The sequence below is a fragment of the Scyliorhinus torazame genome, chromosome 13, assembly GCF_047496885.1.
Source record: "Scyliorhinus torazame isolate Kashiwa2021f chromosome 13, sScyTor2.1, whole genome shotgun sequence".
Taxonomy (NCBI): domain Eukaryota; kingdom Metazoa; phylum Chordata; class Chondrichthyes; order Carcharhiniformes; family Scyliorhinidae; genus Scyliorhinus; species Scyliorhinus torazame.
The window spans coordinates 177,446,365-177,464,445 of record NC_092719.1 but is presented as its reverse complement, the minus strand read 5'-3'; the positions used below and the strand labels follow the sequence as shown (position 1 = coordinate 177,464,445).

General features: G+C 45.3%; 1 protein-coding gene across 1 annotated transcript in view; it reads left to right on the top strand.

Annotated features, from left to right (window-relative positions):
* The window catches only part of cacna1db (calcium channel, voltage-dependent, L type, alpha 1D subunit, b), a 1,216,201-nt gene that overhangs the window by 735,547 nt on the left and 462,573 nt on the right, over nucleotides 1-18,081 (top strand). Inside the window, exon 11 of the mRNA XM_072472487.1 lies at nucleotides 1,855-1,945. Within this exon, the coding sequence (XP_072328588.1) occupies nucleotides 1,855-1,945 (91 nt within the window). The remainder of the gene's footprint in view (nucleotides 1-1,854; nucleotides 1,946-18,081) is intronic.

The window sequence follows — 18,081 nt, the reverse complement described above, 5'->3', positions numbered from 1 at the left end:
GGATGGTGTATGACTTGGAGGGAGAAACCTGACAGTGGTGGTGTTTCTATGCACCTCCTGCCCTTATCCTATTAAGTGATCTAGACTTATTGAAGAAACCTTGGCAAATTACTGCTGGGCATCATAGTACACCAATGGTGGGGCGAGTGAATGGGGTACTAATTGGACTTTTTTGTCCTTGAATAGTGTCGACCTTCTTGAGTGTTCTTAGAACCCATAGCCGTTGCTATTTCCTGTTCACTCAGTCATTCCTTGCTCAACATCCATCTCCTTTCTGAAAGATTGAGCACATTCTACCCAGGAGATGGACAGAGGGTATGAATGATTAACTGATGCCCAACAAAATGATTTCTCATTCCCAACAACAACTTACATTTATATATTGGTACAAGATGAGCAGACTTTAAGCTCAACATTTGTGACCTTATCACAAGATTTATTAAATGATCAGTTTATTAAATGAAGAAAATACATCTCATCTGACGTTAATTATTCATTTGCATTTTCTTTCTTCTACTTTAAAGGAAGATTCAAGAGGTTTGTGCCAGGAACACAATTCAGAAACATAGGCAACGAAAACGATGTGATTTCACATTCATTATTTAAAAAATTTAGAAAGTTGTTCTTGAAATGTAAATTCAACAGTTGCATGCTTCCAGCTGGGAGCTATGCTTGATCGATGGAAATATGTGTTAAAATATTGCTGTTGCAGCTCGGCTTCCAACTCGCTTTGAATATTGCTTCCCACTGGGAATGCAGGATTACCAAATGTATCACTTGTAAGCTTTAGGTGAATACTGTAGAATCTTCAATAAGTCTGTAAACATTCTATAGTTAATTCAGTTAATAGTCTACAGAACAATTCATCTGTAAAGTTAATTCAAATAACACGTTTTGAACACATAATCATTCTTTGTAGCTGGAAATTACACTTTCTTGAATTATCCTAGAATTGTGGGTGGGATCTTATCATATTTTTTCAAAGTGTCAGACTCAGACTGGAAAATGGTGTGTACCACCTCCAAGGAAGTATCACCGGCATTCGCCCCTTCTATGACCCCCCCATGCATGCAAGTTCCGTCCTCACTGCCTGGTCTTCCACCCTCTCCCCGACACATAAATGGAAACATCCCCTGCCCCCAAGGAGGCGCTCACGTGGGTCTGCCCCCGGCACACGGTGGCATTGCCAACCTGGCCATACCAACCTGTTCTAGGGGCAGTGCCAGGGCACTGCACGGCATGTCCCTCTCCCCCAGGGGCTATACTTACCTTTATGCCCTAGAGGGTTCCCCTCGACTGAATCCCGTTTTTAAAATGGGCGCTGACATGACATCACATTGGTGAGGTATGAATATTTATTGATGGGGACCGTTAATAATACAAAAAATTATTGTAATACATTTTAATTAAGTTCCCGCCTTTTGTGGGCGGGAATCTCGTGACATTGCTGCTGAGGGGTGGGGAAAAGCTCTGGATTTTTCACCTGTGTCGCCGTTCTCTCTGATGACAAATGTGGGCTGAAATCGTCCCCTAAATGTGCAAGGGATTAAAAATAACCACCGATAGTTTTCGACTCATGTTACTCCAAGGCAATTCTGGCATGTTATTACAACTGCTACTTCAGCTATAATGTTACATTTATTTTGTAAGACTATTTTACCATTTGTTTAATTGTGAAGGGTTATGTTCTCCATTGAGAATCTCCACCACGTTTGTTAAGTAATCATGGTCAACATTGTTTTGATTTTTGTCTTTAATATACATCTTCAAGAAAATCTATATTTCAGAAAAATGTGACAGATGGAAAAGTAAGTAAATTATCAATTTTATTTATATTTTGACGTCAAACAATAGCAAATATGCCTATTGGTGAAATGGAATCTGATAACACAGACAATGCTGGAGGTGGAGGGGGTGACAATGCAACATGCTGTGGTTCATTATGGTGAGTAAAGCTACGTTAACACTGACGCACACTGATATGTACACTGATATACTGAACAGAAAGTCTAAAGCACAGGAATATACATAAATTATTTTATAAGTCATAGACAGATCAATGCATAGTAAACTGTAGTCACAAACACACAGTAAACTGTACATGCGTTGAATTGCATAAATGCATAGCAGGCGAGAAACATACATACAAAGATCTAAAATAAAATAAATGTTCACATTGACACAAAATACACAGGTGTAGATACAAAGACATAAAATACAGGCAGATATACGCAGAAAGATAATGACGCAGCTACAAAGTACACATATGCCAGTTCAGACACACATATACGCTTCTTACATTTAATAAAAAAACATGCTTGACTGTATAACTAAAAGCTGAAAGCTCTTTTGCTACAATCAATTTCAGCCTGTGTTTCAGGGCAGCTGTAAAATAAAGAGCCCAGGTCAGCTAGTTAAAAATTAATAATTGAGCCTTTCTCTTGAGTGGTTGTATATATTAAGCATGGCATGAATGCTGTCCAACTTGGGAGATTATAAAGAGATCAGTAAATGCATATTTTAATGCACACTGGGTACATGCACTAATTCAAGCAAGGAGCGAATGACAAGCAGCATGACATTGATTTGTAATTTTCTGTACTTAAAAGAACACATGACTTTGCCAGTTGCATATAATAATCATATCAAATTAGTCAGAATGAAATTACTGATGCACCATATGTAGATGAATCTAGGTTGCAACTTCTAAATTGCATTCATGCCTTATTTGAGCTCAATTAAAGGATCAAGGTAGGATTGTTAAAAATAATACAATTTGCATTTGTTTCTTCACAAGGATTAGTTTTGAGACTTATAAATATGTTGGACACCTGCATAGCCACCAAAACCTGAATAAATTGTTTCATATACATGCAAAACATATGTGTGTTTAGTTTAGAAAGAATCATTCTTAAATATGAACACATATAGACTATTTTATGGATGAGTTAACTATCATATTTCAGTTGTCCCTTAGAAGCAAACTGAATCAATTCTAACAGTGCATCATTGTACAATTTAAATGTTCTTTTAATTCCAATTTTAATTGTTTCAGCAGCCATCTGTGCAGTACAAGTTATCCCTGTTCATATATTTTCTGTCCAGGAAACAAAGGTTTAGAAATTCGATTGGGCTATGCCTGTTTTGCTGGTATGAAAACCACTGTCAAAAACATTATTGAACAGGCAGCTGGTGTGCTCAAATAGTGTTTCCACTGTCTGGACCATTCAAAAGGAGCCCTCACCATGTATCTATCATTGTCTGCATAACTTTATAAAGAGCCAGCCCTTACCATCACATGAAGTGCAGGATGCGGAGAAGGATGAAAAGCAGCTGGAATACGCCAATATCTCCACAATCATTACCTACTGTTATTATTACCACACTATGCATTCCTTTAGCCCATACACCATAATGCCCTCATTTCACTAAATATAAATATATTATCACCACCACCAAATCAAAAGCTCAGAAAATGTATCTAAAATCTAAATTCCATCTACATATAATATTTAAAAAGAACAATAAAAGAAAACCCTGTGCAGTCCCTTTGTGCCGGCCTTCTTTGCTTGGTTATCAATCTAGTGTTGCTGTAAGGAGTATCCCCATTGGCTCCAGCTTGGGAGGTGGTTTGCTGAATTTCCATTGAGAACACTTCAAATGGCCATGGTGCATGATTTTATACAGCTCTAGCCTTTGAGGGTTTGGCTGAAGACTGTAACATTTGCTGTGGACTGCTGCAGTCTGGCCTAGCTGATTGTGTAGCACTGAGAAGAACACTGGCAGGCAGGGTTGTAATTATATGCATAATCTAAGGAGAAGCTGTGGAGAAGCTGATGAAGAAGTATAGTGTGAGATTGAGTTAGAGTGTAGGTTGTATTAGTGAGAGAGAATTAATTACTGTAACATAGATTCAATACTATTATTTTGTTAGCAGTTACTCAATAGAGTGTGTGAACCATTTCAAGTAGTGTAAAATAAACTAGCATTGGTTTAAACATATAGCTCTATGTTCTTTGTAAACACTACGACTTTGTCTATCTTGGAGAACAATACAAGGAACATAACATGGTACCAGAAAATTACTGAAGTAATTTAGCTAGAATTAGATAGAATCTAAGAAGAAAGAAAACCAGCACGCGCTCGGACTTCGACGGCAAGACTGCTTCCAGACCTGTTACTTCAACGCACACAGACAAGTCCAGACCTAATGGAGAAATTGCAGACTCTGAAACAATTCCAGACTTCTCGTAAAATTGGTGTAAATTGGAAAATATGTAAGCAGCAATTTCAACTATACCTCTCTGCCTCAGATTTAGGTAATGCTAGTGATAACAGAAAACTCGTGTTATTTTTAGCAATGGCTGGACCACAGGCTATTGGAGCTATAACTCTTTCCAATTCTCCATGGAAGATGATAAAAATAAATTTGATATAGTTATTCAAAAATTTGATCTTCACTGCAAAGCTCAAATTAATGAAACGTATGAACGAGTTGTTTTTAAAACAAGAGTGCAGAAAGATGGAGAATCTGTAGATTGCTTCGTTACTGATTTAAGATTAAAGTCACAAACCTGTAATTTCTCAATTTTGTCACACTCAATGATCAGGGATCAAATCGTTTTTGGCATCAAAGATGAGAAACTCAGAGAACGTTTTTTATTTTTAAAATATGTTTTTATTGAGAATTTTTCAATAACAATATTTCCACCTTACAAACAAACCCCCCCCCCCCCCCCCCCGTAACAAAGAAAAGAAAAATAACTCACGTGGCAAGACATGAACATGGCAAGTCAATAAGATACAGAGCTTTATACATTGGATTCTTCCCGTACATGTCAGTTTCCGGATCATTCATGTGCTTTCTTGCTCAAATGCCCCCCAGAGAAACCCCCCTTCCCCCTCTCCCTCCCCTCCCCCCCACGAACGATGTCCCACCCCTCCCCCCCGGGTTGCTGTTGCTGCTGTCCGACCTTCATCTAACGCTCCGTGAGATGGTCTAGGAACGGTTGCCACCGCCTGTTGAACCCCTGCGCAGACCCTCTCAAGGCAAACTTTATCCTTTCCAACTTGATAAACCCTGCCATATCATTTATCCAGGCCTCCACGCTGGGGGGCTTCGCCTCCTTCCACATTAGCAAGATCCTTCGCCGGGCTACTAGGGACACAAAGGCCAGAATGCCGGCCTCTTTCGCTTCCTGCAATCCCGGCTCGTCCACTACTCCAAATAGTGCAAGCCCCCAGCTTGGCTTGACCCGGACTTTCACCACCTTAGATACTGTTCCCGCAACTCCCCTCCAGAACTCCTCCAGTGCCGGACATGACCAAAACATATGGACATGGTTCGCCGGACTTCCTGAGCACCTCCCACATCTGTCCTCCACCCCAAAGAACCTACTCAGCCTCGCCCCCGTCATATGCGCTCTATGAACCACCTTAAATTGTATCAGCCTGGCACACGAGGAAGAGGAATTAACCCTACTTAGGGCATCAGCCCATAACCCCTCCTCAATCTCCTCCCCCAACTCCTCCTCCCATTTACCCTTCAGCTCCTTTACCAGAGCCTCCCCCTCTTTCATCTCCTGGTATATCGCCAACATCTTGCCCTCCCCGACCCATACGCCCGAAATCACCCTATCTTGAATCCCCTGTGCCGGGAGTAGCGGAAATTCCCTCACCTGCCGCCTCACAAACGCCCTCACTTGCATGTACCTGAAAGCGTTTCCCGGGGGTAGCCCAAACTTTTCCTCCAGCGCCCCTAAGCTCGCAAACGTCCCGTCAATGAACAGGTCCCCCATTCTTCTAATCCCTACCCAATGCAAGCTCTGAAATCCCCCGTCCATCCTTCCTGGGACAAACCGATGATTGTCTCTGATCGGGGACCACACCGAGGCTCCCGTCGCACCCCTGTGTCGTCTGCACTGCCCCCAGATCTTTAGCATTGCCGCCACCACCGGGCTCGTGGTATACCTTGTCGGCGAGAGCGGCAGCGGTGCCGTCACCAGCGCCCCCAGGCTCGTTCCTTTGCAGGACGCCATCTCCAACCTCTTCCATGCCGCCCCCTCTCCCTCCATCACCCACTTACGGATCATTGCCACGTTGGCTGCTCAATAATAACCACCCAGATTCGGAAACGCCAACCCTCCTCTATCTCTGCTACGCTCCAAGAACCCCCTCCTTACCGGCGGGGTCTTGCTCGCCCACACAAATCCCGTAATGCTCCTGCTTACCCTATTAAAAAAGGCCTTAGCGATCACAATTGGGAGGCATTGGAATACAAAAAGAAATCTCGGGAGGACCACCATTTTAACCGACTGTACCCTACCCGCCAGCGAGAGTGGCAACATGTCCCACCTTTTAAAATCCTCCTCCATCTGTTCCACCAACCGCGTCAAATTAAGTTTGTGCAGTGCCCCCCAGCTCCTAGCTACCTGAATCCCTAAGTATCGAAAGCTCCTTTCTGCCCTCCTCAACGGTAGGTCGTCTATTCCTCTTCCCTGGTCCCCCGGATGGATCACAAAGAGCTCACTCTTTCCCACATTGAGCTTATAGCCCGAAAAGTCTCCAAACTCCCTTAGGATCTGCATTACCTCAACCATCCCCTCCACTGGATCCGTCACATACAGCAACAGGTCGTCTGCGTACAGCGACACTCGATGTTCCTCTCCCCCTCGAACCACCCCCTTCCATTTCCCCGACTTCCTTAACGCCATGGCCAAAGGTCCAATTGCTAATGCAAACAGCAGAGGGGACAGGGGGCACCCCTGCCTTGTCCCTCGATACAGCCGGAAATACTCCGACCTCCGCCGGTTCATGACCACACTCGACACCGGGGCTCTATACAGGAGCTTAACCCAACTGATAAACCATCCCCCAAACTCAAACCTCCTCAACACTTCCCAGAGATACTCCCACTCTACCCGATCGAAGGCCTTCTCCGCGTCCATGGCTGTCACTATCTCCGCTTCTCCCTCCACCGATGGCATCATTATCACATTTAGGAGCCTTCGCACATTAGTATTTAACTGCCTACCCTTTACGAATCCCGTCTGGTCCTCGTGAATCACCCCCGGGACACAGTCCTCAATCCTCGTGGCCAACATTTTTGCCAGCAACGTAGCATCTACATTAAGGAGCGAGATCGGTCTATATGACCCACATGGCAGTGGGTCCTTATCCCGCTTCAGGATCAAAGAGATCGTCGCCTCCGACATTGTCGGGGGCAGGGACCCCCCTCCCTTGATTCATTGAAGGTCCTTACCAGCATCGGGGCTAACAGGTCTACATACTTCCTGTAGAACTCCACCGGGGACCCATCCGGCCCCGGGGCCTTCCTTGCCTGCATGCTTCCCAGTCCTTTAACCAGCTCCTCCACCCCAATTGGCGTCCCCAAACCAGCCACCTCCTGCACCTCCACCCTTGGGAACCTCAACTGATCCAAGAATCGCCGCATCCCCTCTTTTCCCCCTGGGGGCTGGGACCTAGATAGTTCCTCGTAAAAGGCCTTAAAAGCCTCATTCACTTTCCTTGCACTCCGCACCGTAGTTCCCCTGCCATCTTTGACTCCACCTATTTCCCTCGCTGCCATCCTCTTACGGAGCTGGTGTGCCAGCATCCGGCTCGCCTTCTCCCCATATTCATATATCGCCCCCTGTGCCTTCCTCCACTGTGCCTCTGCCTTCCCTGTGGTCAACAGGTCGAACTCCGTCTGGAGACTTTGTCTCTCCCTGAGTAGTCCCTCATCAGGAGCCTCTGCATAGCTCCTGTCCATCCTTAAAATCTCCCTCACTAACCTCTCCCTTTCCCTGCCCTCTCTCTTCACCCTGTGAGCCCTAATGGAGATTAACTCTCCCCTGACCACCGCCTTCAGCGCCTCCCATACTACTCCCCCCTGCACCTCCCCGTTGTTGTTAGCCTCCAGATACCTTTCAATACACCCCTGCACCCTCCCGCACACTTCCTCGTCTGCCAGTAGTCCCACATCCAACCTCCACAACGGCCGTTGGTCCCTCTACTCCCCCAGCTCCAGCTCCACCCAGTGCGGAGTATGGTCTGAAATGGCTATGGCCGAATACTCTGTTCCCTCCACTTTCGGGATCAATGCCCTGCCCAAAACAAAGAAATCTATCCGGGAGTAGGCCTTATGTACGTGAGAGAAAAAAGAAAATTCTCTGGCCAAAGGCCTGACAAATCTCCACGGATCTACTCCCCCCATCTGATCCATAAACCCCCTAAGCACCTTGGCCGCAGCCGGCCTCTTCCCCGTCCTAGATCTGGAGCGATCTAATGCTGGGTCCAGCACCGTGTTAAAATCCCCACCCATTATCAAGCCCCCTACATCCAGGTCTGGAATACGCCCCAACATCCGTGTAGCACCATCGATCACACACGAGGCGAGACGTAAAGAACTTCAATCGAGGCTTTATTGAGCTGACTTGTTCAGACTCATTCCCCAGCAGCTCAGTCACAGAATGCAGCTGCGGGGATTAAACCCAGGTTCTTACACCCCGCCTATCTGGGTGGAGCCCATTAATCGGCGGATCCAATCGGGATAATGCATCTGTCCTCCAATAGCTCCTCGGCATTCATGGTGTACCGGATTACCCCTAATACATACCACCACAATCCATTTCATGAATCCAGCATCGTCCCAGTTCGGGGCATATACATTCACCAGTACCACCTCTGTCCCCTGCAACCTACCACTCACCATCACGTATCGGCCTCTCTTGTCCGCTGCTATGTTCTTGGCCTCAAACGACACCCGCTTTCCCACCAATATTGCCACCCCTCTATTCTTCGCATCCAGCCCCGAATGGAACACCTGTCCCACCCATCCCTTCCTTAACCTGACCTGATCTGCCACCTTCAGATGTGTCTCCTGAAGCATGACCACGTCTGCCTTCAGTCCATTTAGGTGCACGAACACTCGGGCCCTCTTAACCGGCCCATTTAGGCCTCTCACATTCCACGTGATCAGCCGGATTGCCCCCCCCCCCCCCCCGGCCGACTAGCCGTCTCCTATCTTAGGCCAGTCCCGTGCTCGCGCCTCCCGCACCCTCCAGCCCCCCAGGCGGGGAACCCCCGGCCCGACCACCTCTTCCATTTTCAGTTCCCCCTCGGACAGTGCAGCAGCAACCCTAGAATCCCCCCTCCCCCTCCCCCCCCCCCCCCCCCCCCCCCCCCGCTAGATCCACATCTAGCTCTTTTGCTCCCCCCATATTTCTTCCGTGAGTCGGCTGACTTCTGCTGACCCCGGCTTTCCCCGCCTTCCCGTTGATCTCCCCCATGTGGGAGTCTCTCCTCCTCCTTACCTTCCTCCACCCCCCCCCTTTTGGCGCGGGAAAAAGCCCGCGCTTTCCTGAACCAGCCCCGCCCCCTGTGGCGCAGCTCCTGTTGTGGCCATTATCTCAGTTCCCTCATCCCCAAGTCTCACCTCCCTCCAGCACCGGCGCCCACATTCCCCATCATCATCATCTTGTCTACAGAAAAGAAAAACGGAAATTTTAGGAATTTTAACCTGAACTCTACCCACATCCCCATCGATCATCCCACTGATAAAATATTCTTTACCCATATTTACAACCCCATATACAACCACATCTCCTCAGTTCGAGTCCAGTTTTTCCGTCTGTATAAAGGTCCAAGCCTCTTCTGTCGTTTCAAAATAATGGTGTCTGTCCTGATAAGTGACCCACAGTCACGCAGGCTGCAGCATGCCGAACCTGACTCTTTTTTTATGCAGCACCGCCTTGGCCCGGTTGAAGCCAGCTCTCCTCTTTGCCACCTCCGCTCTCCAATCCTGGTATACTCGGATCACCGCGTTCTCCCATCTACTGCTCCGCACCTTCTTGGCCCATCTCAGCACACTTTCTTTGTCCGCGAAGCGATGGAACCTTGCCACTATCGCCCTTGGCAGCTCATCAGCCTTGGGTCTCCTCGCCAGGACCCGGTGAGCCCCTTCCAGCTCCAGCGGGGTCGGAGAGGCCTCCGCACCCATCAGCGAATGGAGCATCATACTCACGTACGCCCCGGCATCAGCTCCCCCCACTCCTTCGGGAAGACCCAGAATCCGGAGGTTCTTCCTCCTCGACCTGTTCTCCAGGACCTCAATTCTCTCGGCCCACCTCCTGGCCACCGCCTCGTGCGCCTCCATTTTTACTGCCAGGCCCAGGATCTCGTCCTCGTTGGTATTTACTTGATCATTCACCTCACGAATCTCCACCGCCTGGGTCTTCTGGGTCTCCCTCAGCCCCTCGATCGCCAACAGCATCGGCGCCAGCACCTCCTTTTTCAGCTCCTCCACACATCGCTTGAGGAACTCCTGCTGGTCTGGCCCCCACGCTGCTCGCTCTCCGCCCTCCGCTATCTTGCCTTTTTCCCCTCGTTTTGGTCTCTGCTCCAGGGCCTCTTTCCTCGTCGTTCCAGCGCTGATCTCTGCCTTATATTGTGAGGAGGGACCTCACTGCACCTTCCCACACGGGATTGGTTTGAAAAAAGCTCCGTTGGGGCTCCTCTGGAGAGCCCGAAAGTCCGTTGTCGCGGGTGCTGCCGAAACGCGCGGCTTAGCTCCGCATCGCCGCAACCGGAAGTCAGAGAACGTTTATTAAGGCAAAAATAATTAAAATTGGAAGATGCAATTGAAATGTGTCGAGCGAATGAAATATCCAAAAGTCTGTATTCAGAAATACTGGTGAAGGAAAAGGGCGCGAAAATGCACCTCGGCGCCGACTGCATTGGATCTGTTGAGAAAAATGCTCGTTTCGGACGGCAACTGTATTACGCATGCGAATGCGCATCATCGATCTGCACATGCGCAATTCAACAAACTACCTGATTTGGACGAAGACCGTTCTGCGCATGCGCACAACCAATTTGCGCATGATGAAAGCAACGTCATGATGTGTTGATGTTGTGGACACACCCACCCACATAAAAATGCCCAGCACATGGAAAAACTTGCTCCAAATGTGGCAAACTGAATCACTTTGCTGTTCAATGCAGAACTGCATTAAAAGGGATACACTTTAAAACTTCAAATTTAATGAACAAACATATGAATGTTCAGAATGTTAATACAAGTGCAGATATCTCCAAAATGGATATAGATGCTTATTGGCTTGAAGATTCTTCCTTTGTGGGAATTGTAGAGAAGTTCCAGACAACTGGAAAGAACACTTCCTATCCACTGATACTGCATCCCATACAATCGATTAATACAGAATTTGAATGGAACACTCCATTACAAGTCAATGGTTCCGAGATTGTGTTCAAACTGGACACTGGAGCATCTGCAAATTTAAATAAATACTCATAATTTATCACAACTTTGTCATAGTCGTAAGATTCAGAAAACTGACTGCCAGTTACGTGACTACAATGGTAACACGATTACTTCTTAGGGTCGTGCTATCTCTTAGTGACAAACAACGACACTGTGATATCCTTGCGGTTTGAGATTGTTGAAACCAAACCAAACTATTAGGTGCAAAAGCCTGTCAAGACTTACACCTTGTGAAACGAATCTACAGCACAAGCAAACCTCTTCCACCTATGCAGGAAGATATTGAAAGCATCCTCACTAAATTTCCTCAGGTTTTTGAGGTTATGGGTACTCTTCCTTTCCAATACAAAATTCAAATAAAGGCGAATGTTAAACCAGTGGTACACCCTCCAAGTTGAGTTCCTGCTCCATTACGTGACCTCCCAAGTAAGAACTGGAACACATGCAGCACCTTGGAATAATTTCCACGATCACAGAACCGAGAGATTGGGTCAGCTCGATGGTGTGCATTGAAAAACCCAATGATGACCTCAGGATTTGTTTTGATCCAAAGGACCTGAATATGAACATCAGACATGAACACTATCCAATAACGAAACGTTAAGAAATAACGAGTGAGATGGCTAATGCCACGATATTCTCTAAACTAGATGCTTCCAGAGGTTTTTGGCAAATGCAACTGGATGACACAAGCGAAACATTGTGTACATTCAACACACTGTTTGGTCATTACTGTTTTAACAGATGACAGAAGGCATAGATGGAGTTTGTGTGTATGTTTATGACATTATAATATAGAATCATAGAATTTACAGTGCAGAAGGAGGCCATTCGGCCCATCGAGTCTGCACTGGCTCTTGGGAAGAGCACCCTACCCAAGGTTAACACCTCCACCCTATCCCCATAACCCAGTAACCCCACCCAACACTAAGGGCAATTTTGGACACTAAGGTCAATTTATCATGGCCAATCCACCTAACCTGCACATCGTTGGACTGTGGGAGGAAACCGGAGCACCCGGAGGAAACCCAGGCACACACGGGGAGGATGTGCAGACTCCGCACAGACAGTGACCCAAGCCGGAATCGTACCTGGGTCTCTGGAGCTGTGAAGCAATTGTGCTATCCACAATGCTACCGTGCTGCCCACAATATGTTCATCTACTTGTGAAGAACACAATGCAAGTGTTACAGAGAATACACAAATACGGATTGAAGCTCAATCGGGCTAAGTGCAACTTTGGTATCTCGACGTTAGCATTTCCGGGTGACCAAATTTCGGAACATGGTGTGAACAAAGAACAAAGAAAAATGCAGCACAGGAACAGGCCCTTCGGCCCTCCAAGCCTGCACCGGCCATGCTGCCCATCTAAACTAAAATCTTCTACACTTCCGGGGTCCGTATCCCTCTATTCCCATCCTATTCATATATTTGTCAAGATGCCCCTTAAATGTCACTATCATCCCTGCTTCCACCACCTCCTCCGGCAGCGAATTCCAGGCACCCACTACCCTCTGTGTAGAAAAACTTGCCTCGTAAACCTTGCCCCTCGCACCTTAAACCTATGGCCCCTAGTAATTGACCCCTCTACCCTGGGAAAAAGTCTCTGACTATCCACCCTGTCTATGCCCCTCATAATTTTGTAGATCTCTATCAGGTCACCCCTCAACCTCCGTCGTTCCAATGAGAACAAACCGAGTTAATTCAACCTCTCCTCATAGCTAATACCCTCCATACCAGGCAACATCCTGGTAAATCTCTTCTGCGCCCTCTCTAAAGCCTCCAAATCCTTCTGATAGTGTGGCGATCAGAATTAAACATTATACACCAAGTGTGGCCTAACTAAATTTCTATACAGCTGCAACTTGACTTGCCAATTTTTACACTCAATGCCCCAGCCAATGAAGGCAAGCATGCCGTATGCCTTCTTGACTCCCTTCTCCACCTGTCTTGCCCCTTTCAGTGACCTATGGACCTGTACACCTAGATCTCTCTGACTGTCAATACTCTTGAGGGTCTGTCAATACTCTTGAGGGTGCAACCAGATAATAAGATTGCTACCACCCAGAAGATGTCAATCCCAGAAGACAAAAAAGCAGTTCTGAGATTCCTTGATGTAGTGAATTTCTTAGGAAAATTCATCCCCAACCTTGCTTCACGAACACCTGCCTTGCATAACCTCATTAAGAGGAACACATTCTTCTCGTGGACTGCAGAGCATAAAAAAGAATGGTTAGATCTCAAAACAGCATTGACTACTGCACCTGTCCTTTCCTTCTTTGACCCTGGGTGAGAAACAAAGATTTCTACAGATGCGAGTCAAAATGGGATTGGGGCAGTCCTCTTTCAAAAGAATGATGATGCTTTTTGGAGACCCATTGCATATGCATCCAGATCTATGACTACCACAGAGCAACTGTACGCTCAGATCGAAACAGAGTGTTTAGGCTTGCTTATGGGCATACTGAAATTCCATGACTACGTATATGGAGTTCCGATGTTCACGGTTGAAACAGATCACCGACCATTTGTTCATATCACAACAAAAGATTTGAATGATATGACTCCAAGACTGCAACAAATAATCATGAAACTAAGAAGGAACGACTTTCAATTGGTGTACACTCTAGGTAAAGATCTTATCATTGCCAACGCATTATCTTGTGCTACAGAAACAGATGAACAGCAACCTGAGATAGTTCAACTAATAGAAGCTCAAGTGGAACTTCTAGCTGAAATTCTTCCTGTCTCTGATGAAAAACTCAAGCTCATCAGAACGGAGACGGAAAAAGATGTAATGTTATAACGAGTAATCAGCCATATGAAAAATGGTTGGCCGAAAGAACGTTGTTCAAATTTCAGAAATATTCAATCTGATTTCATTGTTGTAGATGGATTTCTACTTTGTCTCGATCGTCTTGTTATTCCTACGACACTAAGGCACATGATCCACCAGAAGGCTCATGAAGGTCACTTAGAAATAGAAAAGTGTATAAGCTGAGCGAGACAGGCAGTATATTGGCCTGGAATAAATACTGATGCAGCCAATTTTGTACTAGAATGTGAGACGTGCCAGCAAAATCAATCGACACAGAGTAAAGAGAAACTCACAACTCACGATCTCGAGAAGACTCCGTGGTTGAAAGTTGGTGTTGATCTTTTTCATTTTCATGGTCGTGATTATGTGTTGATCAGTGACTATTTTTCAAACTACCCTGAAGTAATGAAATTGTCTAATTCTACTTCGAAATCCGTGATCAAAGCGACTAAAGAAATATTTGCTCGTCATGGGATACTTTGCATGTCATGACAGACAATGGACCTTGCTTTGATAGTAATGATTGGACAGAATTTGTTCGTAACTATAATTTGACTCATATCACGTCTAGTCCTCTTTATTCGCAATCTATTGGCAAGGTTGAAAAAGGCGTTCACATTGTGAAACGACTTTTCAAGAAAGCACTTGACTCTGACTCAGGTATTTCTTCGCTTTATTGAATTATAGAGCTACTCCTCGCTCAACTGGTTTATCTCCTGCTCAGTTGTTAATGAACAGATCATTGTATACAACTCTTCCATGTCTACAACTAGCTGATCCTGATCTTCAGCAAGTTATAGAGAAAATGCAGCATCAAAATCAACTTCAGGAGAAATACTACAATGAACATGCAAAATCATTGGAACCACTTAATCTAAATGATCTAGTGAGAATTAAAATTCCCACTGGAGGATGGTCTCATTTAGCTAAGGTCATACGCCAAGCAGCACCTCACTCGTACATTGTTAAAGCGACTTATGGTTCTGTTCTTAGAAGAAATCGACGTGCTCTTCTGAAAGTCAAATCTTCTTGTACATTATTTCCATGTCTACAGTTTGATGATAATTTATTACATACTACTACATCACCTGATGAGCAACAAGGTGACTTCCAGAAGCCGTTGGACAATTCTACTATTCAATTGACTGGATTGAGGAGATCATCCAAGATCAGAAAGAAACCTGACAGACTGAATTTGTAAATGAACTGTTTAACAAATTTTGACTCACTTGTTTACTTTTGGCATACATATCAATGTATCATGTAATAATTTTACTCATATTTTCCTGTTTGTACTGAACAAACATCTAAAAAAAAAGGAGATGTAATGATATGTATAATCTAAGGAGAAGTTATGGGAGAAGCTGTTGGAGAAGTTGATGAAGAAGGATACTGTGAGGTTGAGTTAGAGTATAGGTTGTCTTCGTGAGAGATAATTAATTACTGTAATATAGATTCAATACTATTATTTTGTTATCTGTTACTCAGTAGAGTGTGAGAACCATTTCAAGAAGTGTAAAATAAACTAGCTTTGGTTTAAACATATAGCTCTATTTTCTTTGTAAACATTACGACTTTGTCTATCTTGGAGAACACCACAAGGAACATAACAAGGGTGACGGGGACCAGGGATGCTATCATTTGAGAAATCTATCTCTTCCTTAAATATATTCAGTGACTTGGCATCCAACTCCTTCTGAGGTAGAAAATTCCACAGGTTCACCACCCTCTGTGTGCAGAAGTTTCTCCTCATCTCAGTCATAAATGGCCTACCCTGTATCCTGATACTGTGACCCCCTTGTTCTAGACCCCCCAGCCAGAGGAAACAACATCCCTGCATCCAATCTGTCCAGCCCTGTCAGACTTTTACACGTTTCAATTAGATCCCTTCTCATTCTTCAAAACTCCAGTGAATACGAGCTTTGTTGACCAAACCTATGACAATCCTGCCGTCCTAGGATTCAGTCTGGTGAACATTTGCTGCACTCCCTCTATGGAAAGTGTATCCTTTCTTAGATTCTATTTACCTTAGACATTTTAATACCTTTGTTAAAATAAGAAAGGGTGGAATTTTGTCCAAACACATTAAAGTATTCTGTGTGAGAACAGCTGCAATGGTAACATCCAGTTACATTGGTAAATGCATTACACTGAACCACACAGGTCAGGGGGGTTCCAGGCTTTCTGGTCTGTGCCAAGTTAAATGTTCTCAACTAGAGTGATAGTAATAGCATCACATCTGTCCTCAGTGCTTCTGTGGAGGGATATAAGGGAAAGGAGCGGGAAGCTGCATAGAGAGGAAACTTAGTTTGTTTACAATATTTTTATTAAGGCATTTATAAATAAACATCAAACACAACCACAACCAAGATCATAAAGACAACAAAAAGATAACAAACAGGAGATCACATCATTACCAAATAAGTAACCAACAACTGTAGCCCTCCCTCCCTACCATCCCCCCACTCCCTGCTGACTTAGCTGTCCTGGAAGAAGTCAATGAACGGTTTCTCCGGGCAAATTCTTCCATCGACCCCCTTAAGGCAAACTTAATTTTCTCCAGCCTAAGGAAATCCATGAGGTCGCTCACCCACATCCCCAGCTTCGGTGGCTCCGAGTCACTCCACCGCAACAGGATCCGTCTCCAGGCTACCAGAGAGGCAAAGGCCAGAACGTCGACCTCTCTCACCCTGTGGACTTTCGGGTTTTCCGACATCCAAACACTGCCAATTCGTCTGCCCACTCATCTGCTAAGGTAGTATGGCTGAGGTTAGAAACAGGAAACGAGAGGTCACCCTGTTAGGGGTTTTCTATAGGCCTCCGAAAAGTTCCAGAGATGTAGAGGAAAGGATTGCAAAGATGATTCTGGATAGGAGCAAAAGCAACAGGGTAGTTGTTATGGGGGACTTTAACTTTCCAAATATTGACTGGAAACGCTATAGTTTGAGAACTTTAGATGGGTCCGTTTTTGTCCAATGTGTGCAGGAGGGTTTCCTGACACAGTATGTAGATAGGCCAACGAGAGGCGAGGCCATATTGGATTTGGTACTGGGTAATGAACCAGGACAGGTGTTAGATTTGGAGGTTGGTGAGCACTTTGGTGATAGTGACCACAATTCGATTACGTTTACTTTAGGGATGGAAAGGGATAAGTATATACCGCAGGGCAAGAGTTATATCTGGCGGAAAGGCAATTATGATGCGATGAGGCAAGACTTAGGATGCATCGGATGGAGAGGAAAACTGTAGGGGAAGGGCACAATGGAAATGTGGAGCTTGTTCAAGGAACAGCTACTGAGTGTCATTGATAAGTATGTACCTGTCAGGCAGGGAGGAAGTGGTCAAGCAAGGGAACCGTGGTTTACTAAAGCAGTCAAAACACTTGTCAAGAGGAAGAAGGAGGCTTATGTAAAGGTGAGACATGAAGGTTCAGTTAGGGCGCTCAAGAGTTACAAGTTAGCTAGGAAGGACCTAAAGAGAGAGCTAAGAAGAGCCAGGAGGGGACATGAGAAGTCTTTGGCAGGAAGGATCAAGGATAACCCTAAAGCTTTCTACAGATATGTCAGGTATAAACAAATGACTAGGGTAAGAGTAGGGCCAGTCAAGGACAGTAGTGGGAAGTTGTGCTTGGAGTCCGAGGAGATAGGAGAGATGATAAATGAATATTTTTCGTCAGTATTCACATAGGAAAAAGACAATGTTGCCGAGGAGAATACTGAGATTCAGGCTAGTAGACTAGAAGGGCTTGAGGTTCATGAAGAGGAGGTGTTAGCAATTCTGGAAAGTGTGAAAATAGATAAGTCCCCTGGGCTGGATGGGATTTATCCTAGGATTCTCTGGGAAGCTAGGGAGGAGATTGCTGAGCTTTTGGCTTTGATCTTTAAGGCATCTTTGTCTACAGGAATAGTGCCAGAAGACTGGAGGATAGCAAATGTTGTCCCCTTGTTCAAGAAGGGGAGTAGAGACAACCCAGGTAACT